We start from the raw sequence: 24,248 nt of genomic DNA, 5'->3' as shown, positions 1-24,248 counted from the left end.
ACCTGATGCAAAGAGCTGACTCATTTGAAAAGACCCTGATGCTGGGAAAGATTGAGGGCAGGAGGAGAAGGGGACGACAGAGGATGAGATGGTTGGATGGCATCACTGACTCAATGGACATGAGTTTGGGTAAACTCTGGGAGTTGGTGATGGACAGGGAGGCCTGGCATGCTGTGGTTCATGGGGTCGCAAAGAGTCGGACACAACTGAGCGACTGAATTGAAATGAACTGAACTGATTTTCCCCCAAATTCTCCTCCCATCCAGGCTGTCATATAACTATACAAAGCCTATGTTTTTAACCATTACCCTATAGTTCATCATGGTGGTCTGGATGCTGGGAAAAAAAACACAAAACTTCCAAATGCCTTTCAGATTCCAGTTTGATGGGGGCAATGCATCAGTGTTACTTTTCACTAGAGCTTACAGCATCACAAAAACGTGATGCTGTCACTTAACAATGGAGCCCTAAAATACATGAAGCAAAACCTGATTGAATTGAAAAGATTAAAATACAATTCAACTGTGATAGCTGGAGACTTCAATACCCTACTTTCAATAATGGATAGAACAACTAGGCAGAAGATCAGTGAAGAAATAGAGGACCTGAACAGCACCAGAAACCAATCAGACCTAACAGAAATCTATAGAATACGTCATTTAACAATAGCAGAATACACACTCTTCTTAAGTACACCTGGAACATTCTCCAGGACAGACCATGTATTAGGTCATAAAATAAACCTCAACAAATTTAAAAGGAATGAAATCTTATAAAGTATGTTTTTTGAGCACAACAAAATTAAAATAGAAAAAAAAATAATAACAGAAAGAAATTTGGGAAATCACATATACATGGAAATTAAATTAAACATTTCTAAATAACCAATGGGTCAGAAAAGAAATCACAAGGGAAATTGGAAAATACTTTGACATGGATGAAAATGAAGATACAATGCATGAAAACTTATGAGATCTAACTAACATAGGGTTTAGAGGGAAATTTATAAATACCTAGATTTAAAAAGAAAAAAGATTTCATATCAATAACCTGACCTTCCACCTTACAAAACTTGAAGAAGAGCAAAGTATGGGAATTCCTTGGCAAGCCAGTAGTTAGGCCATGGCACTTTCACTGCCATCGCTTGGGATCAATCCGTGGTGGGGAAACTAAGATCCTGCAAGCCACAAGGCATAGACAAAATAAACCCCAAACAAAGAAACAAAAGCAGTGAACTAAACTCAAAACAAGAAGAAGGAAAGAAACAGTATAGAGGACAGAAAAATAGAGAAACATCAGTGAAACTAAAAGTTGGTTCTTTCAAAAGATCAATAATACCAACAAACTTTTAGCTGTACAGACCAAGCTAAAAAGAGAGACAATTCAAATTATTAAAATCAGGAGTGATAGAAGGGACATTACTACTGACTTTCCAGGAATAGAATCATTTATAAGGTGAATATTTTGCATAAGCTTATGCCAGCAAATTAGATAACCTAAGATAAAATGGAAAAATTCCTAGAAATACACCAATTACCAAAACTGAATTAGAAGATAGAAAATCTAAATAGGCCAATAGCAGGAAGATAAACTGAATCAGTAATTAACTCCCCCCAAATTAATCAAGTCAATCAGTCAGTCAGTCCAGGCCCAAAATGGCTTCACTGGTGAATTTCATAAAGTGCTCAAAGAAGTAATTTACAGTAATTCTTCACAAATCCTTCCAAGAAATGCTAAGGAACGGATACTTCTCAGCTCATTTTACAATTGTCAATATTACTTTGATACTAAAACCAGACAAAAACATCACACAAGAGAACTACAGACCAATATTCCTTATGAATATAGATATAAAATATAATATAGTCCTCAACAAAATACTAGCAATCAGAATCCAGCAACATATATCAAGAATTACACATCATGCCCAAGAGGGATTTACTGCAGGAATGCAACACTGGTTTAACATCTGAAAATCAATTAATCTAATACACCATGTTAATAGAATAGAGGACAAAAACCACATGATCATCTCAATAGACACAGAAAAATCATCTGACAAAGTCCGACATCTTTCATGATAAGAGTCAACAAGATAGCAATAAAAGGGAATGTCCTCAACATGATAAAGGTTAACTGTGAAAAACCAAAGTTATTTTCATACTTGATGGTGAAAGACTGAAAGCTTCCAGGATTTCTACTTTCACCACTTCTATTCAACACCATACTTGGATTTCTAGCCAGGACAATTGGTAAAATGAAATACAGTCATCCAGATTGGAAAGAAAGAAGTAAAACTATCTCTATTTGTAGATCTTATATATAGAAAATCCCAAGGAATCCACTAATAAACTATTAGAACTAATAAACAATCTCAGCAAGACATCCCTGGCAGTCCAGTGGTTAAGACTGTGCTTCCACTGCAGGGGGCATGGGTTCCATCCCTGGCTGGGGAACTAAGATCCTGCATGCCACATGGTGCAGCCAGAAAAAAAAAGAGAAAAGCCCAATACCAGCAAGGTTACAGTATAAACACTTAATATACAAAAATCAATTGTATGTTTATGCAGTAGCAATAAATAATCTGATAATAAAATTAGGAAACAATTCTATTTACAATAGCATCAAAAATAATATACTTAAGTATAAATTTAATAAAAGAAGCACAAGAATTATACACTGAAAACTACAAAACATTTGTGAAAGAAATTGAAGATTTAAAGAAATGGAAAGATATTGTGTGTTCATGGACTGGAAGACTTAATATTGCTAAGATAGCAATACTTCCCAAGTTGATCTATAGATTCAACACAGTCCCTATCAGAATTCTAGCTGACTTTGTAGAAGTGAAGTGAAAGTCACTCAGTCACATCCGACTCTTTGCGACCCCATGGACTTCTCCAGGCAAGAATACTGCAGTGGGTTGCTGTTCCCGTCTCCAGGGGATCTTTCCAACCCAGGGATCGAACCCAGGTCTCCAGCATTGCAGGTGGATTCTTTACCAGCTGAGCCACAAGTAGAAATTAACAAGCTAAATAGAAACTGGCAAGCTAATTCAAAAATTCACATGGAATCACAAGATCCAGAATAACCGAAACAATCATAAAAAGAACAAAGTAGGAGGACTCATGTCCTGATTTTAAAACTCACTACGAAGCAATGGTAATTAAAACTGTGGTACTGGCATAAGCTTAGACATTATTGGTCATATGGAATAGAACTGAGAGTCCAGAAAAAAATCCCTTTTTTATGGTCAAACAGGCCAATTTAAGAGATTCCCTGGTAGCTCAGTAGTAAAAAAAATTCTGCCTGCCAATGGAGAAGACGGGAGTTGGATCCCTGGGTCGGGAAGATCCCCTGGAGAAGGGCATGGCAACCCCCTCCAGTATTCTTGCCTGGAGAATTCCCTGGACAGAGGAACCTGGTGGGCTACAGTCCATGGTGTTGAAAGAGTTGGACATGACTGAGCACACAACATACACATGCTGCCTCTCTAAACATATAGTCAATGTAACCATATTGAGTGGGTTCAATTTAGATCATAGTGGCTGACTCTAGGGAATTCTGGGTCAGCTGGGGGGATGGTATGTAATGACCTTTGTGCTTTAGGTAAGAAGTGCTCTAGGGAGCCAGGGGCACGAACTAGCAGTTCAGGAGGTCTCTACCCACAGGCACTGTCCACAGGGCCCAGCCATGCACCAGGTGCTAACTCCCTGGGAGGCAGATGAATAATCAGCATAGCCAGCCTGGCAACGAGCTGCCATCAGAGGTGGGTCCCAGGGGCATGTGCACTAAGCAGGTGGTGACTTCTCTCAGCCAAGGTCCTGACGTCCAAAGGTGGCTTCCCTGCTTGCAAGATGGAAACATCTCCCAACACCAGGTTGTCAAGGCCAGGTGACACACAGCCTGCCACTTGGTGCTGTGATGTGCAGATCCAAGGAGCAGCATGGGGCTGTGTGGCAGAGACAGTATGCCTGGAAAAGCCCACATCTCTGGACAGAAGATTACAGATGCCAATAAAGTCAGCTATGGTATGCTGATGGCTGGTACAGCGTGCCTCTCAGACTGAATCTGCTGTAAATTGCTCATCAGCTTTCCCCAAGAGGGATGCCCTAGTCTAGCCCTCTGTACTCAGCTACTCTCAAGGGTAACTTAAATGCTTGCAAAGAAAGGATGGTGATTCAGCTGTGCTCTGCTTAGTCGCTCAGTTGTGTCTGACTCTACGACCCCATGGGCTGTAGCCTGCCAGGCTTCTCTGTCCATGGGGATTCTCCAGGCAAGAATACTGGAGTGGATTGCCATGCTGTCCTCCAGGGGATCTTCCCAATCCAGTAATTGAACCTAGGTCTCCCATATTGGTGGCGGTTTGTTTACCGTCTGAGCCACCAGGGAAGCCTGGTGATCCAACTAGATCACTATGTAAGTATATGTGTGTATGTGTGCTCAGTTGTGTTCAACCCTTTGCAACCCCATAGACTGTAGCCTGCCAGGCTCATCTGTCCACGGACTTCTCCAGGAAAGCATACTGGAATAGGTTGCTATTTCTTCCTCCAGGGGATCTTCCTGACCTAAGGACCAAACCTGCATCTCTTGCATCTCCTGCATTGGCAGGTGGGTTCTTTGCCTATATATGCTCAAGCATATCACACACACACACACACACACACACACACACACACACACAGAGCAGGATGTTGACTTAGCTAGCCTCACTATATTCTACAGTCCAATAATCATTACTGGTTATAATAATGGCCTAGAGGCTTTGGAATAAGTTTATGTTCTTTCTGACTCATCATTTAAAAAGCCTGTTATGTTCAATCCAGCTTTAGCACTCTGTGCATATTGTGGAGTTTTAACTTTATGAAAATCAGTAAGTCATGCATGGGCTATGTAGTAGCCATTAAGCATAATACTTGATTCACTAGACCAAACTGCTTTATAACCATGGAAGAAAATGTAGAGTGAGTTCCTCCAACTGTGGTCCCAGTTGAGGCCCCCAAACCTTATTTTCGTGGATTTTGCCAGGATACAAGGGAATTCAAGGCTGGAGAGAGAAGGTAGCTGCCTCTAGATTTCCCGTAGCTGGAGAACTGGCATTTATCTGAGTCTTTCTCAAGCCCAGGTATTGTTCTGTTTTGTCAGCTGAATTTCCCCTAAATAAATGCAAAGGCAGTTACTGCACTGACATTATCCCTTTCATCATCTGTCCATATTCCCTCACTAGACTGTAAGCTTGGCGAGGACAAGGACCATGTCTGTTACTCCTGGCTCTATCCACACTGCCTGGCACATAGTGAATACTAGAGAGATAGTTGTTGAGTGAACAAATGAAATACCTCCTGTGGGGAAACTACTGATAAAACTCAAGAGGTAATCCCTTCCTTCCCACATCCCCATTTTCCTTTTTCATTCAGTCTCAGAGGAGAGGAGGTGCTTTCTCTTTTCTACTAGTGGGTTTAACAGCATCCTTTTGGCCCAGCCAGCTGAGAACTGAGTTGAGCTAGCTGGCAGTCAGTGACTGCTGAGGGACAAGAATAGAGAGCAGGCCAGGGAGACCAGGCCCTGAGTGGTCTGGAGCTTTGGTTCCTGAAGGTAAAGCCCAACTGAAGTTGGCAGGATTCCTTTTCCCTATAGGCCTTTGCTAAATAACACAGCGCTGGGCCTTCTGTTCTGAAATGAAAGTGCGGGCCAACAGAGGAAAGCCATCTCAGCTTTGTACCAGGGACTGATGGCCCCTCACTGTAACCTGGGCAGAGGGCTCCTCAGTGGTACCCACTGCTGTCTTTCTAGCCTGTCCTTGGGGCCAAGGGAGAAGAAAGGCACATCAGCCCCTGACAGGCAGAGCTGGGAGGCTCGCCCTATGCCACTGGCTGGGAACACTGGGTGGCTGCTGTTGAACCCAGCATCTGACAGTCCCAAAGGCCACACAACCAGACCCTGCTGTGGACTGTGTGCCTTGGGGAGGTGAAGCACTGCAAACAGCAGGGATACCACTGTGGTCTGTGTGGCTCGCACATGGACAAGTGAGGTTCTATGGTAGAGACCACCTGAGCCTCCATCACTCTGCAGGTCCAAGGGGGCTCTCAGGAATCGGGGAAGGACCCAAAAGCCACGCCCAATTTTTTTGAAACCTCTTTCCAGGCTGCAACACCTCCAATGAGAAATGGATTTGCCTTTGGAATAGCAGCAGGGTTGCAACATAAAATGTGCTCAGTGGGACTGCCAGGACACAGAAGCCTGTGCCGCTTACTTGGTGCCATTGTCCCCACAGCAAGGAGAGTACTTAAGGACAGCGCTGGCTAGGGTGGGATGACAGAAACACTTTGGCAGGCCAGGTGGGACTGGCAGAGTCACTCCCAGGGTCTTGTGAAAGTGGATCCCTTTAAACAACCGTCATTTCCACACCTGGTCCTCAGCTGGGTTCCAGGCTTTTCTTTCTGGCTTTCCTTTTCCATTTCTCCCTCTTGGTGCTGTTCAGTAAGAAGTATCACTGGATGTGACGACAGAGAGGAAGACCACAGGTGACACTGACAAGGTTAATGTTGGCCTTGGCATCCTTTGGCCGTCAGAGGTTTGATAGTGCAGACAGCTGCTCAGCCCCTCAGCTCCTTCTATTCTAAGTCAGTTCCTATGCTTCTCTATGTAGAACCTCCTTCATGTGCCTTGAGGCCACTGATCCTTTCCTACATCTGTGTTTGGTGGATTGCCTTCTAATTCCTCTGGACAGGGGCTTCCCTGGTGGTCCAGTGGCTAATACTCCGAGCTCCTAATGAAAGGGAGCCTGGGTTTGATCCCTGGTCAGGGGACTAGATCACACATACCGTAACTAAGAGTTCACATGCCACAACTTGAAAAAAAAAAAGATCCTGCATGCCACACAAAGATGGAATATCCTGCATGCTGCAACTAAAACCTGGCACAGCCAAATAAAATAATAGTAATTCCTGTGAACAGCGTGATGAGACGTAAAGACAGGCTTGTCACCATGTTCGTGATGAAGAGATCATGAAGCGAGAGGGTGGGTGTGGGTGTACACAGCCCACAGGCTGCTAGTTCATCCCCCAGAAGTGTGTTTCTACTCCTCGCTCTACATCACAGGTAACCATACTGCAAACCAAGATGGCCTTATAGAGAAAAGAGACAAGTGGCAAGGCAAGCGGATGGAGCCGTCAGCATGTGAGGAGGACGACTCCGGGGCAGTCAGTCTCAACTTCCGCCTATGATGTTTGGGTGCTGGGACAAGGCAAGCCTCGGGTGTAATACATGGAATGTCTGTTCTTTGGGTCTCCTCCCTCTCCTCCTACTGTGGTTCAGTATCTGGACTGGGCTGATCTGTCCTAAGGCCCCTATGTGTCTCATCACCAGCATAGCTCTGGGTGATACACCGAGTTGCCTCACTGGGAAGCCTTCTGTTGGGGGGCAGCCCTTGACTCTATCTGATCCTAGTGATCATTCCCTCCCATCTCTGAGCCTCTTGCTGGGCTTGCATAGCCCTTCCTACTCCCACCTTCCATGGGCTCTTACTCCAGGTGGCTCTGTCAGTGCCCACTCTCATGAACAAAAGAAAGGTTTTAGCTTCATTTTCAACTGAGCCAGGACATCTGTGCATCTCTCCTAGATCACTGTACCTGTAAAGCTGTGCCTTAGGTCCCATGTGATTCTCCAATTGGTTCTATGAATTGCTCGTTTGCTGTTTTTATGTTATGCTTGTTGACCAACTCAGACGCAATGCATTGTCACCAGCATCCTTTGTGGGACAGGCCCATATGAAGGCCAGCTGTCTGTTCCACTGGCTTGGGCCAGGTGACGCAGTGGTGTATCATGGGCTCCTGGTAAACCAGGAGCTGGAAGGAAGGGGTGAGCCTTCCTCCATGTCTGCAGGGTCCAAAGGGCCTCTGAGACATCGAAAACTCAGGCTGAGCCCTACCTGCCTTGATCATTGGAGGTGGAAGAGGCTGGCTGGCGGGCCTGGAGAAGACCATCTTCCTGGAATCCAGCAGGAGGCGGCAGTACCCCGCAATCAGGCAGGCAAAGTTGGTGGCTTCGGGCCACTCCATCAACAGCACCAGAGGCTGAGGGAGAGACAGGAGAAAACGTGAGGAGGCAGGAGGGAGGGGAACAGGTGCATGTCCAGGAGAACAACAGCAAAGATGAGATGAATTGCATAGTTATGAGAACATCCTTTCTGAACCCCACATTAAGGCACGTAGGCTGACAGATAATTTCTTCTGATTTGAGAATTTATTTATAGTCAACTCTTCCCCAGGTATCAAAACTAAATCAACCTTTAATTACACATATAATGGACCACTTTTACTGAAACAGACTAAAATTATATAACATCACATGACTGCTGTGTGGCTGTTTGGGTTTATTGAGGCTCGGCAGATGGGCAAGCCTGCTGAGAGAACAAGGCTGAACCTGGGAGTCTACGCTAGGTTGGGGAAGATCCTTGACAGGAAGTTCCTCAAATGTATGAACTATCTCTTACTCAACTCTATAGCCTGCTATGAAACCCAGAACAGCTCCCTGGACATGGACACTCTGAGCAATCCAGTCCTCACTGTGTCTTCTGGGCCACAAAGTCTTTCTGGTCTGTAGTCCTGCTCAGACCTGCATGCTGTCCCCCCATTTTCCTCTATTTCCCAAAGTGCCCTCACAATGTTAACTGGTGCCACTTCAAAGAGTTCCTTGGTCAAATATGTATGTGAAACACTGAGTTAAACAAAGCTATGCACACAATTATACTTATGGGAATTCTCAGATCCTTTAATATATTAATGTGCACTGTGAAACTTCAAGAGGAGGGCTTTAATACTGCAACTTTTTCCAATTATTTGATTTAAAAAATCTATTTTTATAGAACATCTCATAGTAGTAGGGCTGCTTTTGGCAGAGGGTTGTCTCATTTAACCCACACTGGAAAATACTAGCATACTCTGTTGACTTCTGCTCCTGACCCTAAATCAGTCAAACTAATCTTGGGGTTAGCTAGCTGACTACTTCAAAGACCTGGCAATGATATATCAAAAAAACAAACAAAAAAACCCAAACCCAAAAAACACCAACACCTTTTCCAGAAACCTTCCCAATATCTGTATTCTTCAAGTGTGGCTTGAAAATAAATTTGGGTCAGACTGAAGCCAGCCATGAGAGTATTTTCCCTGCCATAGGGAAGTGGCCTCCAGGTAGAGACCACTGAAGACTAGCTGAAGAGGAAGCCATGGGGTCATGCATCATCTTGTCTTTTGAGGGTTCTGGACCAAGCATTAAGAGCAAAAAGAATTAAGAGGAGGGAATGAGCCTCCTCTGACTAGTGAAGAAGCTACTGCAACAGTCCAGGTGAGGGGTGATTAGGACCCTATCAGGGGCTTCCTTGATAGCTCAGACAGTAAAGAATCTGCCTGCAATGCAGGAGACCTGGGTTCGATCCTGGGTCAGGAAGATCTCCTGGAGAAAGGAGTGGCTACCCATTCCAGTATTGCTGCCTGGAGAAACCCCAAGGACAGAGGAGCCTGGCGGGCTACAGTCCATGGGGTCACAGAGTCGGACACGAATGAGCGACTAACACTTCTACTTTGAGGGCAGTAGCAGTAAAAAGGCACATCACAAACACTTGATGGAACTTGGTCACCAACTTGACTAGCCCTATTTGGCTGGACCATTACCTTGGGAACAATTCTGAATCCAAACCAGCTCAGCTTTTAGCTAAAGTTGTACCAGTCAGTTTTCTTTGCTATCTCTCAGGATCCTGAAACATAGCTTGCATTGAATATTTTCAGTTCATATAGACCAGGGATTGGCAAACTTTTTCTGCGAAGGGCTAGATAGTAAATATTTTAGGCCTGGTGGGCCACACAGGCTGTGTTGCAGCTCTGCTATTACAATGTGAAAAAAGCCATAGATAATCTGTAGGCTAAACAAATGGGTGTGGTGGTCTTTTCCAAAAACTATTTCTAGAAACAAGTGCTGGTGGGTCAGGTTTGCTTCATAGTTTGCCACCTAATCTATGAGTAAAGCTACTTTCCAACTAAATACAATAGTCTGTATTCACATTCACACCTCTCAGCTTGTTTCATTTGTCAACAGAGATCTCACAGTCCTTTGGAAATTCTTCTCTGGACTTCTGTTTCCGAGAGATGACATTGTGCTCTAGTTCTATAAGCTCTGACCACATGTCTCTCTCTCTCTCTCTGTCTCTCTCTGGGTCTCTTCTTGTGTAACCTTCCTGGGACCTGATGTCTCAGGCTCAGTCCTTAGGCATCAACTTTCATTTTTGTGCTAGGGATCCCAAAGTCACTATTTCTAGTCCATTCCCCTCTTGAACCCTTTTCCTATCTCAGAGCTTGTACCGTGCTGGGTCTATATCACACAGTCTTCTGCTGGATCGAATCCTATCTTAAGTTGTTTAATAGTTATTGTTCACCCAATTATACTGCACGCCACAGTAAGGCATTTTGGATTCTGCCCCACAGGCAGTGAGTTAGTGATGCTCCTATGGAACTCATTCAACACCATCAGGAATAAAACAAAAAGGAACCATCTGTACCCAGAAGAGCAATGACTCTATTCTCCAGTGATAAAGGGACCAGGGATGAGATACTACCTTTGAATCATTGTTTGGAAGGGGTAGAGGAGATGTTTTACCTCCAGTTAATGCATGCTTCTCAACCACCACAGAATGGTCAACTTTGTGTACAACAAAGTAGAGACAGAGGGGAATGGGATGGGGTGGTGAGGCAGGGGGAGAATAAGATCCCCTTCCTTTCTGCCTCACCCCCTGCCACCAACAGCAGAAAGATACATAGAGCGGGTGTGGATAGCTGCTATTGCCATTACTACAAGGGCCCAAGACAAGCTAGGCTGGCCTCTGGAGCATTCACAGACATCATGGCCATTGCTTCATTGTGGACCTTCATAATCTTCCTCTAAGACCAAATCTTCTCAAGGTATATGTAAATGGGTCACACGTGTGCTGAGATCCTGAGCCCCTCAGCCTCTGGCCAAAACTACCTCATCTGTTTATTCCAGTGGGCCATACAAATTGTGATATTTTCATGACTAGGAAAAGGTGAGGACACACTAACCTGAGGACCTTTGATAGCCTCCTGATTGGCCTGCTTTTTTTTTTTTTTTTTGGCCATGCTGCACAGCATATGGGATCTCAGTTCCTGACCAGGGAGCAAACCCGTGCCCCTGGAGTGGAAGCACAGAGTCCTAACTACTGGACCACCAGAAAGTCCCGGCCTCTTTGCTTCTAGTCCCTACCCACTTCACTCCACTTCACCTCCATCTTGCTGCCTGAGCATCTGTCTAAAACACAACTCTCACTTAAAATCTTTAATATCTCATTACCTAAAATCTACTGCCTTCTAACATCACACAAAGCCTCTCGTGACCCAACCTATGGCTCCAAGCACATCTCCCACTAACTCTGACTCCTTTCATCACTGTCCTTCACCATATGCTCCAGCAACACCACATCATTTACAGGGTGCTAGACAGGACTTGTGTCTTTACCTTCTCATACCCTAACCTATGCCATTCCCTCTGGCTGAAATGCTCCCATGCCCTGTCTACCTAGCAAGCCACTACCCACTGGCTAAATGGCTCAAGGACCACACGACCCCCTGAGAGATGCAGCCATTCATCTTAGCGCAGGGCCAACATAGGTCCTGCCCTCATGGAGCTTCTAATCCATCAGGAAATAAGACATAAAAGAAGGGAACTTCCTCAGTGACTAGGACTCAGCACTTTCACTGTGGTGGTCTTGGTTCAATATCTGGTTGGGGAACTAAGATCCCACAAGCCTCTCAATGCAGCCAAAAAATAAATGAAGTAATCATACAAAGGAATATGATTGTAAGGTGTGGTAAGCACTATGAAGGGAAAGTGTGTGTGCATGCTAAGTCACTTCAGTCATGTCTGACTCTTTCTGACCCCATGGACTGTAGCCTGCCAGGCTCCTCTATGCATGGGATTCCCCAGGCAAGAATACTCGAGTGGGTTGCCATTCCCTTCCCCAGGGGATCTTCCTGATCCAGGGATTGAACCCTTGTCTCTATGTATCCTGCCTTGGCAGGCAGGTTCTTTACAGCTAGTGCCACCCAATATGAAGGGAAAGTAGAGAGACCTATCAGAACATAGAATGTACTGGACTAGTGGGTGGGTGGGTGTGAATGTGTGCATGGGTGACTACTTTGGGTTCAGAAGCTGGAGAGAGCTTCTTTGAGGAAATGGCATTGACTGACAAATAGAATGAGAGATCACTGGACCAAAGCACAAGCTGACTGACTGATGGACAGACTGACGACAGACTAGCTGGCTGCAAGCAGTCTGACTCACTGACACCGTGGCTGACGAGCTGGCTGCAGGACAGGCAGAATGCCTAACAGCCTGACATCTTGACCGGTTAGCTGGCTGGCTGGCCAATGGACAGATCAGAGGCTGAGTGCCTAACTGGCTGATTGACTGAACTGTCTGCCTTCAATTTCCCCTCTTCTCTCCTACCCCCACTATGGCCCAATGTCAGTAATAAAACAGTATGAAGGCAAAATCTTATGCCCAGAGAGGGCCAAACGTAGCCTGAGTTGGCTCAGCAAAGCACATCAGCAGCCTCTCATCTGCATCCCCATACAACCCAATCGGCTCCAGCACAGGCCAAATGTAGCTCGCGAAAGGAACACAGAGGCAGTTTTTTGCCAGCAGGGGTAAAAAAAAAAAAATCAAATCAGAGGCAGGCAAGCAGAGAGATTGGATAGGTTTTCTTAGAAAGCTTCAAAAACAACATTTTATTTTAAATAGGATTTTAATGATCATGACGTCTAATGTAATGCTTGTCCCGACAGAAACCACTAGAGCAATAAGGCTCAAACGTGAGAACAGGAGACACGCTGGGCCGCAAGAGTTCCTTTGGGACTTTTGTGTGATGATTTCTTTCTCCCCCTTATGGGTTTCCGTGGTAATGGGGTATGGTAATGGCCCAGCGCCATTTCAGTCCCAGACTGCTGTCTCCTGGAGAAAGATATTTGCAGACTACCTCATGTTTGCCTCACTCAGAGCAAGTAAACTAAGTGAAAACTGTAACTAAATAGGCCCAGTGAAAAAGTGAAAGTGACGGTCACATCCAACTCTTTGCAACCCCATGGATGTAGACTACCAGGCTCCTCTGTCCATGGGATTCTCCAGGCAAGAATACTGGAGTGGGCTACCATTCCCTTCTCCAGGGAATCTTCCTGACCCAGGGATTGAACCCAGGTCTCCAACATTGCAGGTGGATTCTTCACTGTGTGAGCCACTGGGGAAGCCCTTAAATAGGCCCAGGCCATCTTCAAATGGAAAAGGAGAATGGAGTTGGAGGCATGGCCAGCCCTGAAAAGTACAGCAGGGGTTCATCTGACATGCTCTAGCACCATCTTCCTGGGGTGCCCTGGGAGTTTGAAGGCACCCAGCACTTGGGGATGCCAGCTAGGGAGGGGACTTGCCTTGGGGGAGGCTCAGCTCACACTAGCATCCCTGAAAACAGGAAAAAATGGGAAATCAGAGGCCTGGAGGAGTAAGGATACAAGATGGTTGTCCTTGAGTCCCAAGGAACTGGTGCCTTTGCATTCTTGCCTCCACAGCACCAGGAAAGGCTAATTGTAATAATCAGCCAATTTGGGGGCAAGGCAGAATATCACTTTAAGGCAGTGGTTCTCAGGCCAGATGCACATTAGAATCACCTGGGAAGCTTTAAAAACTTATCTACTCCTGACCTCATCCCCAGAAATTCTGGTTTTTAAATGGTTTGAAAAGAAGGGCCTGTGCAGCCAGTGGTTTTTAAATCTCCATATGTGAATCAAATGTGCAGTCAGAGCTGACTGCCTTAAGTGAACAGTCTCAGATATTAAGGCCCTTCCAGAATATTCCCAAATCAGAATAGCACATCTAGGGGAAAATGGCCAACTGGTTTCTAACTTCATGTTCCTTGTTCAGGAAGTTCAAAGAGTCTTTCCTCAGTGTACCTCATGCAGTGGTGTGCTGGTAAATGTTTAACAACCAGTTCTCCAAAGTTCTGATTTGTAGCGTTTACTAACTTTCCTGGCATACATACTCACACCATGGCTGCTTTCCAGTTATCAATATGACCTCACTGAATGCAGAGTTGGGAGAGATACATATGCCCAATCAGCTCTTATGTGCCTGTGTGAGTTGGGTCCAGCATGACACTGGCCCTATGGAGCCCAGGAAGTCACCCTCCAGTGCAGAGCTTCCCAGACTGTCTTCCCAAATCCTCCTCCTTGTGCACATATATGGGAGAGGCACTGCTCAGTAATCAGAGATACTGCTAATATAAAGTGCCTCCTGGAAGCTTCCTTAATCCCCCAGCCAGAATTAATTTTACCCTCCTCTGTATCTCTGTATTCTAACATGGTCTTCCCATGTTAAGAATCTGGCAGCCAATGCAGGAGACTCAAGAGACACAGTTTCAGTCTCTGCATCGAGGAGGAAATGGGAACCCACCCCAGTATTCTTGCCTGGGAAATCCCATGGACAGAGGAGCCTGGTGGGCTATAGTCCATGGGGTCACAAAAAGTTGGATGTGACTGAGCACGCATGCATATACTCTAACATGATCTTGCTACCTCTTCTAAGGTACCTCCTTTGGTATGCATATAAGAGTGTACTTCTTTCTCTCCTACAAGACAGTAAGCTTCTTGAAGGCTAGGAGCTATGTTTTTTTTTTTAATCTTTGTATCTCCCATGGGGTTTAGTGTCCTTCCAAGCAACAGTAAATTCATAGTAAATGATTGTCTAATGAAACCTGGATCATTTTGTCCCTCAGCCTTCCTCTTTTCCTCCAACCAGTATATCACCAATTCTGCCAGTTTACCTGAGAAAGGGACACTTCCCTGTCCACTTCATAGGGCACTGACTTGTAAATAGAGATGCTCATGTCAGACATCTCTGAACACAGATGCGTCAGATTTTATGTTAACAGAAGTTGGGTTGCAGATGGAACATTTATCAAAGAAATTACACTTTAACGGAGTGAATGAGAGCTTCCTATTTGAAGGAATCTTAGTTTCCTGTTGCTTCTGTAACAAATTAAACTTAGTGATTTAAACAGTACATGTGTATTCTCTTATGGTGCTGGATATCAGAAGTTTGACACAAGTCTCAAGGGTAGGCAGGCCTACATCCCTTGTAGAGGCTTTAGGGGAGAACGGGTTTCCTTGCCTTTTCTGGCTTCTAGAGGCTGTCCACTTTCCTTGGTTCATGACCCCTTCTTCCATCTTCAAGGCCAACAAGGTTGGGCTGATTCCTTCTCACATCACATCACTCTGACCTTCTCTTCTGTCTCCCTCTGCCACTTACAAGGACCCTTATGTTGACACTGGGCCCACCTGGATAATCCAGGCTAATCTATTTATTTTAAAGTCAGCTGACTAGCATCTTAAGTCCATCTACAACCACAATTCCCCTTGCCATATAACATAGTGTATTCACAGGATCTTGCGCTTAGGGCATGGGAATTTTAGGGGAAGGGTATGCTTCTGCTTACCACACATGATAACCCTTTTGACAAAATAGAAACATTTTAATGTAAATTAGAATTCTCCTGTGGTTTCTCATATGCATTTTATCAGTGCTTTTAAGTAGAGCCAATCTGATCTATCTACCACTTGATGGCTGTATCATCTACCTAATGATTTGCTGCTTCTCACTCAGCAAAGCATAACCTTCTCATACCCCACTCCATGCACCAACAAGATGTCCTGTTTACCCTGCGATGTAGGGTCTCACCACTTCACCCAGCCACAGTGTGGACCGTCTGTGAGCGTCTGCACAGCACCATGGTTTAGTGCATTCAGGATACAGGCAGCAGGCAGCAAGGGTTAGGTATAAGACCTCTGCATTGTGTGTGTAAGAGAGAAACGTGTATAGGGATATGCAAGCAAACTTACTGATTCTATGTTTCACCCTCACTCTTGTCCATTATCACAGCTATTCCTCCAGTTCAGACCCTGCCCTGGTCACTTCACCCTTGTACTTGCACTACTTTCCCCCCTCTGCCTCCCTGGCTTCACACTAGCCTTGCAAACATCTATCTGGTACACTGGTCCCGGTCAGCTTTTGGCTTGTCATTCCTCTCTTCAAGGGCCTACAGTGGATTCCTAGTATTCTAACACATTGAATCTCAATTCCTTGGACTGGCCTTTGACACTTTTCACCAGCTCGTTCTGCCCACCCCCAATCTCTCTCCAATCTCTTCCCATTATTCTCCTCTCCAGCCAAGCAACTCTGCTTAACAACCCGCACATATGGCTTACTTATTTCCGTGCTTGCTCTCTGTCTGTGAACACATCCCACTTCTCCTTGCTAATCCATGCCTATCACTTCAAGATCCAGCTTCAAACACTCTCCTGTGGGAAGCAAGTTCTGGTTAACTCCTTCCTCTTCTTTTGTTCCAGGTTCCACGCCACACTTAACCACAAAATTGACTTCATATGAACTTTTCCTCAATGCTGTTTTGCATTGGCAAAAATAACAGGTTGCATTTGTTGAGTACTTACTCTGTGTCAGACAGTGTCCTAAGACATTTTACCTCATTTTCTCATTTAATCCTGAATGACGACCTTTGGAGACAGGCACTCCATTTTGCAGTTGAGGAAATCAGTGTTTAGAGAGATTAAGACACTTTCTCAGGGCCACACAGCTAGGAAGTGGCAGAGCTGAGATTTGAACCTGGTCCGTCTGATTCCAGAGGTCCATACATGTTCTGATGTGGTATGATTAAGGCAAGTCATGTGCCTTTGTGAGTCTCCCCAGTAAGAGCGTGACCCCTCCTGGGCGGCATTCATGCCCACAACTGTGGCCAGATCACTCCTAGAAATGAGAGGAGGGTTCCTCACTCAGGCAACACCCAGCAACTCTGCTGGGGCTGGTTCCTCCCAGAACCTCGGATGCAGAAGTCAGTGGTTCTCAAACTTGGCTATACTACAGAATCACCAGGGAACTGAAAAAGAAAGAAATCCTGATGCTCAGGCTACAGCCTGACCAATTAAATTGCAAACTCTGGGAACAGGGTCTAGTCATCTACATTTTTTTTAAAAAAGACTCTCAAGGAAATTCTGTTGTGTGGCCAATGTTGAGAATCACTCGCCGAACAGAGGAGACTCAGTTGGAAACCCGTTTCTTAGTTTTAAACCCTTTTAATTTCTCAGGAAGCCGTATCTTCCCTGTATGACCCCCACTTCCCTGTCTGTTTGGCTTTTCACCCAACAACATCTGAAGAGGGCAGCAATCATTGGTTGAGGAAGTGGCCACAAGCCAATTAAATACCGGCTCTGGGAAGGTTCCTAAACCAATGGAAAGCCTGTGAATCACAGGTGGAAAAAAATTAACATATTAAAGCTTCCTGGGTTTCACAAAGACAAAAATAAATAATTTGCTCTTTTAGAAACAGCAAACATTCCACCTCTTAATCTGCTAACAATATCTCCCCCTGGGAAATCCTTTAAGATTAAGAAAGGAAACTTGCACCTCCTCTAACAGATTCTGCCAGCTGGCAGGCAGGCCTGCCCCCATCCACACTGGGTCACTGTGTGTTCAAACAGGAGAGCCATAGAGGGGGCGGCTGATCACGGCTGCCAGATTCTGTACAGGAGACAGCTGCTTGCCAGTCTGAAGGAGCTGATCTATGGGAAAGGTTGTAAGATTCTAGAAGAACTTGACTCTGGAAGGTGAAATGGGGATGAGGCTCTGCCTGCTCCCTGTCCCCCCAGGACCCCTTGGTTCTGTCCACACACTCAGACACTCCCCTCCTACACGAATCCAAGTGTGTGCGCCTATGGCACCCAACTGGTGTGCATACATCCCTTCAGCCTCGGGGGAAGCCAGGGGGGCCTGGGGAGGCCAGAGTCCCCGGGGCTGGTCCATTTACCCCAATGCCCCACATGAATATCATGTCCTATGTGTGCTATGACATGAGGATTGGCAAGAGATGGCCTGGGGGTAGTTCCAAGTTCCCCAATCTCTGTGCCCATTGCTAAAAACCTCTCACGGGTAGATCAGACACTTTCTAGCCTTCCCTAGCGTGGGCTGACCTTAATAGGGGGTCAAGTGCCTCCCTGGTGGATCAGTGGTAAAGAACCTGCCTGCCACTGCAGGAGACTCCGGTTGAATCTCTGGTCTGGGAAGATCCCACAACTGCTGAGCCTGTACTCGAGTCCAGAAGCTGCAACTACTGTGTGCCCTAGAGCCCATGTTCCACAATGAGAGGCAATGAGAAGCCTGTGCACCAAAATGAAGAGTAGCCCCCACTCATTGCAACTAGAGAAAAGCCCATGCAGAAAAGCCCGTGTAGCAATGAAGATCCAGTACAGCCCATAAATAAATAAATAAATAATTTTTTTTAATTGCAAAGGTGATTAAAAAAAAATGAGGTCAAGATAGCATGTCCCAGAGGGTTGAAAAGAGGAAGAAAGATAAGCCCCCAAAGGCCCAGGATCTGAATCACTTCAGAATTACTGACCCTTACCTCATGGGCTGAAACTGTCAAGTTTACTTCTTCCTCTCTTCCCCAGGCCTGTTGCTGGGAAGGAACCCCTCAAACCCGGGCTTACCTTGGCATCCATGATGCTGGTCTCCACCCGGGCCACGCCCTGGTTCTCCCGGAACAGCTGGATCTTGCTGATCTTGCTGAACTCGGACAGCACAGTGGTGAGGTTGGTTTTGAGGTCAATAACATGGCTGATGCCGTGACGGGGTCCCACCAGGAGGGTGGTGGCTGACTGCTTCTCATCCTGGGGCCCCAGCGTGGTGCACAGCATTCACAGAAAGAAGGGCAGAGGAAGTGGGGCAGAGGAGGTGGAAGGCAGAAAGAGAAAACAGGCATTGGACTGGTTCTTCTGAGAGATCTGGAAATATCTGGAGCTCAGGGTCAGGGCAAGAAGACAACCTCGAGGAGAAAATGGTCTGGGATGCCCCTGTTCCCAGGACAGGGCCCTGGATCATCGGTCTAAATGGACACATTAGCTTCAGTAGCAGGGAAAGTGAAGTGGGCAGCAACAGGGCTAGTTCTAGCAAAATCATCAAATAGGTGAGGTCTGTTTTGGTGCCTTTGAAGTACCCTTATCCTACTAAACCCCGGAGATTTTTCCATTGGTTGCCTTGGGCCACTCAAGGCTCCCTTGGTGCTCTGTCTGAACAGGTGGCATCCTGTGTTTGGTCTTTACCCTCCCCCACCAACAGCTTGTACTTCTCACCTGGTGCTAAAAGCTAAACTGACAAAGTAAGCTGGAGGGGGATCTCCCTCCCTAAGAAGCCATTTGCCCTCTATAATAGGCACTATGGGCTTCCCCAGTTGACTCAACAGTAAAGAATCCACCTGCAATGCAGGAGATATGGGTTCGATCCCTGGGTTAGGAAGATCCCCTGGAGAAGGGAATGGCTACCCACTCCAGTATTCTTGCCTGGGAAATCCCATGGACAGAGGAGACTGGTAGGCTACAGTCTATTGGGTAGCAAAGAGTTGGACACAACTAAGTGCACACGCATGTAATAGGGACCACGGTAGTCTTATCCCAGAGGAATGATCTATAAGAATTTCAGGAGTGGACTTCCCAGGATCCTCAAATCCCAGTACGTAAATGGTCACCTCTCTGCCTGATGGACTGGATTCCCTTAAGTGGTCCTGACAGGCTCCTTGGTGCCATCAAGCCTGAGCCCTCTGCCGGCCCATTCCCTGGCATTAGCATCACCCTAAGGAACCTCTTCCATCTGTTCTAGACACTTTGATAAGTGGCTTTCTATCAGTGTGCCCCACGAGCATGACAGCGTGTTCCCCAGAGCATGACAAACACCTGGATCCAGTAAGCAAATGATTTGAATTCCCTTTCACAGAAGCACACTAGGGTAAACTAGCCTGGGGCACAATCTGAGGGGGACCACTTATGCCCCACCTCAGAGGAGCACTGCTGTAGTGAAGGCCCTGGGTGGGGGCTGGTGCAAGGGGCATCCAGGCTGGGTGATTGACGGAATATGGGTAAGAACAATGAAATAGGGCAGGGGTTGGCAAATTCTGGCCCACAGGCCAAATCCAGTCCTCTGCCAGTTTTTGTCCAAGCCACGAACTGAGAATGGTTTTGTACATTCTTAAATGGTTGGAAACAATTCCAAAGAACCATATTTTGTGACACATAAAAATCACATGAAATTCACGTTTCAGTGTCCGTAAACAAAGAGATATTGGAACAGAGCCAGGCCCATTTGTTTATGCATTGTTGATGGCCACTCTTGTGCTACAGTGGCAGGGCTGAGTGGTTGCGACAGGGACCCTTGCGGCCTGCCTGCCAAGCCTATGCAATTCACTTAGCTGGCCCTTTACAAAAAATGTTTGCTGACCCCTGAAATTGAGAAAAGGAGGCACAAAACAGCCTGGAGGGATGCTGAAAACAAACATTGTCTCCTACTTTACATTTTATTTTTTGGCTGCACCACATGGCCTATGGGATCTGAGTTCCCCAACTAGGGATCGAACCCAGGGCCTTGGCAGCAACAGCACCATGTTCTAACCACTGGACTGCCAGGGAATTGCCAAAAGTTTTTACATTTTACTTTATTTATTTTTTGCCTCCTACTTTAACCATTTTACCAGAGGTGTGACCAGAATACCACAGGACCCAATAGGGAGGAGGAAGGGGAGGGAAGTCCTTTAGAAATATTCACTGACAGGCAATGCCACCCAAAAGATCTAATGCAGTCCGTCTGTCCCCCAACCCAAGGACAAGTGCCCCTAAAGAGCTCCCACCCCCTCACTGCCCTCACTTACCAGGCCCACAGTGTTGAACAAAACACCTGTGAACGTTGGAAGTTCATTCAGAATTCGAAGATACTGGAGTTTGGCCTGAATTGCAGAGCCCTGTGGAAACAACCCACCCAGAAGTATGAGAAACTTGAGGTGCAGAGGAAAAGCAAACCCATGTTTTTAGGAAGGAGGGTCAACAGTTTTGGATAGGCACTAATCAGACCAGCCAGCAAGCCCCACTGTGGGACCTTCGGGAAAAATCACAGGAAGGTTCCAGTTTGGACAGCTCTTGCCAGACTTTAGCATCCCACCCCACTTCCTAAACCCTCCTGCTACCTCCAGGTCCTCATTCCTGAAGAATTCAGCTTACTCATTTTGTTCCTGAGTTAATCTCAATGCCTTTCCCCAACTTCAACACCCCATGACATCTATACCTCTCTCCTGAGATCCCTAATGACCACTAGGTGCTGGCCATCCCCAACTTGATACCTTTATCCTGAGCACTCCTAAGTCCCCACCCTGCTCTTCCTCTGGCAGAAAATTTCCAACAGTGGTCCAGGCATTCCCTGGGCATTCAGGCCAGAAACCTGTGAGTCACACTGGACTCTCCCCTCAGCCTCTCACGTCACCAGATCATCTTGATTCTACCTCTTAACTCCCTCTCCACCCTACCATCCCTCTTCTCTAGCTCCATGGTCATTGCCTCAAGGTCTGCTATTTGCATCTGGCAGCCAGCTTACCTTCAGTACCAACACTCATTTCCCTTCATATCTTCAGTGAGAGGGAGCAGCCTAAAACTTAAATCACATCAGCTGCCCGATTAAACCCTTTTGATGGCTCTGTGCTGCCTACAGGATGAAGGATAATCCCTTTCCACAGTACATGAGGCCCTCCATGAACAGGTTCCTGCCAACCTCTCGGGCCTCTTCTCTTGCCTGCACCCTACCCAGGCAGGTTTCTTGAACCCTCTCTACTGGTTTATGCCAGATTTCTCTGCCTGGGGATGTTCCTCCCTGCAACTCGTCTAGACAAACTCCTATCTGTCCTTTAAGACCCATCTCTGGCGTTGGATGGCATCATGAACTCAATGCACATGAATTTGAGCCAACTCTAGGAGACAGGGAAGGACAGGGAGGCCTGGCATGCTGCAGTCCATGGGGCCGCAGAGTTGGACCCGACTGAGAGACTGAACAACTGGCATCAAATGCACCAATTCCTGGCCTTTTCCATTTCCTTCAGGCTGGGCTGGCTGTTCCTCCTCTAAGCTTCCAGGGAACCTGCATGGGTTGGGTTGCACTGTGTTGTGACTGCCTCTGGTTTTCCCACCAGCCTATGCTTGACTCAGGGCAGAGACTGGGCTTTCTTCATTTTTATGTCTCCAGCCCAAGTGCTGGGCGGGGGTGCGAGGTGGGGGGTGGGGCGGTGGCGCTCAAAAATAATGTTTGCTGAGGAGATGGTTGGGAGCCCTGAAACTCTCCACTGGGAAGAAAACAATCTGATTAAATATGCACAGCAAGGTAGGAATGGCTTAATCTCCGGGGAAATTTGCATCTTAAAAGAGAAGCTAGGTGGGAATGCAGGGACTCTGGAATGGGTGTGATATAAGAGGGCAACTGTGTCTTGTGTCTCCATCTGCATGTAGATTCTGGGGCCTCTCACCACCGCCTCCTAGGAGGCCAGCGGACTGAGCCTTACAAGTCAGAGAAGGGCCTGCGCGGCTGGGGAGGCAGGGAGTGGGAGTCCTTCAGAGGGCACCCCAGAAAGGGAAGGAAAGTGACCTGAGCCCTCAAAGTGACCTGGAGTGACCAGCAGTGATCTGGAGTCCTGTTATCCAGGTCAGACCTTGTCCCATGGGGCTGGGCTTTTATCTCCCAGAATTCCCTGTACCAGGGACTGATGAACTAGAAAGCTAATGGAGGACAGAGTAGTCATTTCCATGGGAAATGTGTCTCCCCAGGGTTCGGGGCTTGTTCACACGACAGGTGCTTCATCAGCAATGACTAAATCGGTGAAACAACCCAAGAATTTTTTCTGCCTGTATCTTGGTCCCTTTGCTTTGAGGACCCTGGGCTCTCCCAGGGACTTGCCACTGAGCTGTCTCTGGGGGAGGCTCAGGCTTGGGGAGAAATCCTCTCCACAATCATCCTCCATTTCTGGTCAAGCTGGATGCGTATCCAGGTCAAAAACAGTGGGGAGAGTCCCCAGAAGACCAGACTTGCTGGGAAACCATGCAGGAGTCCCCCAGTGCCATTAGTGCCCCAGCAGGGGGCCCTGGGGCCGACTCTGGATACCTTGGTGCCACTGGAAGGATGTGTTTGATGTGCCTTCAGCTGCTGAGAGAGAGATTTCCGGAGGGTTTTCTCTTTGATGCCCTGTAGGAGGGAGGGGGGAAGAAAGGGTTCCAGGCCCCACTCCTTCCTAAAAGCAGAAGAAAAGTAGGAAATTAGAGAGACAAAGTGAGACAGGAAAGGAAGATGGCAAGACAGAAATGGACTGAAATCGGAGACAGAGGTGGAGGAATGGAGACTAGGGGAGGCAGGAGGCAGGCAAGTAGAAGCTAGAGCTCAAGGGCACCTTGGTCTAGGGGGTGTGAGGAAGTCGAGTTCTCACTCCCATCCCAGACCCATGGTCCTCAAAAGCATAGCACAGCTCAACCACTGTACCTTCTCCCTGCACAGCTATGTGCCCCCCTCCTGAAGGGCCCTGGCACAACTCACTCCACATTCTTGAGCGAGATCTTCTGACTAGGTCGAGTAGCTGAGACAGTGATATAGATGTGGAGGGCAGCAAGGCCCAAAAGCATCTCTGGCTTGGGGTCCATTCCAAAGCGTTCTCGGATGACATCATTCCGACTCTGCAAGAGAGGGCAGTCCAAACCCATCAGTTAGAGATCTTCCGGCCACTGCACCACCGACTCCCTTACATCCCAGAAGAGAATCCTGGTGTCAGTAGGCATCCCAGACCAAAGGGAAGAGGAAGGTTCTGCCCTTGGAGAAGAGACACTATTTGCTTCATTCAGCAGATAGTTGACTAACTCCTTCTCAGTGCCAGGTGCACACAATGACAAGGCACAAACAGGTAGAATGTCTAGGGCACTACAGAAGTGAGACGTGGCACTACTCCCCTTCTTTCCTCCTGTTCCAAGAGACCTTTTCTGCCTTTTCTCTGGGGCCTATACTTACCACTGTTCACCCGCAGCCATCTGAGGCTCCTCTACCAGCTCAGATAAGAACAAAATAAGAGAGACACTGGGAGGGATTCTCTATAGGGCTCTGGCCCAGAAGCCCACAGTGAGAGATGGATGGCAGGCATGGGGCAGATATTCTTTTCCTTGGTGTCTGAAGAGCAAAAGCAATAATGAGTCAGTCTTCCCTATGCTATCCTAAGAAGGATCTCCTGGAATTAATGGTCAAAGGTAAGACAACCCGCAGACCTTGAAGGTCAGAATCCCAGC

At 46.8% G+C, this 24,248-nt stretch overlaps 1 protein-coding gene across 6 annotated transcripts in view; it reads right to left on the bottom strand.

Annotated features, from left to right (window-relative positions):
• Positions 1–24,248, bottom strand: part of FRMPD3 (FERM and PDZ domain containing 3) — a 144,363-nt gene that overhangs the window by 10,040 nt on the left and 110,075 nt on the right. For all 6 annotated transcript variants that reach the window (XM_043897127.1, XM_043897130.1, XM_043897131.1 and 3 more), the window contains 5 exons: positions 23,512–23,648; positions 23,086–23,212; positions 20,819–20,908; positions 18,612–18,791; positions 7,931–8,075 (listed from right to left, as the gene is read on the bottom strand). In XM_043897127.1, coding sequence (XP_043753062.1) covers positions 7,931–8,075; positions 18,612–18,791; positions 20,819–20,908; positions 23,086–23,212; positions 23,512–23,648 — 679 coding nt within the window. The remainder of the gene's footprint in view (positions 1–7,930; positions 8,076–18,611; positions 18,792–20,818; positions 20,909–23,085; positions 23,213–23,511; positions 23,649–24,248) is intronic.

This window comes from Cervus elaphus, chromosome X, assembly GCF_910594005.1.
Source record: "Cervus elaphus chromosome X, mCerEla1.1, whole genome shotgun sequence".
Classification (NCBI taxonomy): domain Eukaryota; kingdom Metazoa; phylum Chordata; class Mammalia; order Artiodactyla; family Cervidae; genus Cervus; species Cervus elaphus.
This window is presented reverse-complemented; position numbering and strand designations above follow the sequence as displayed.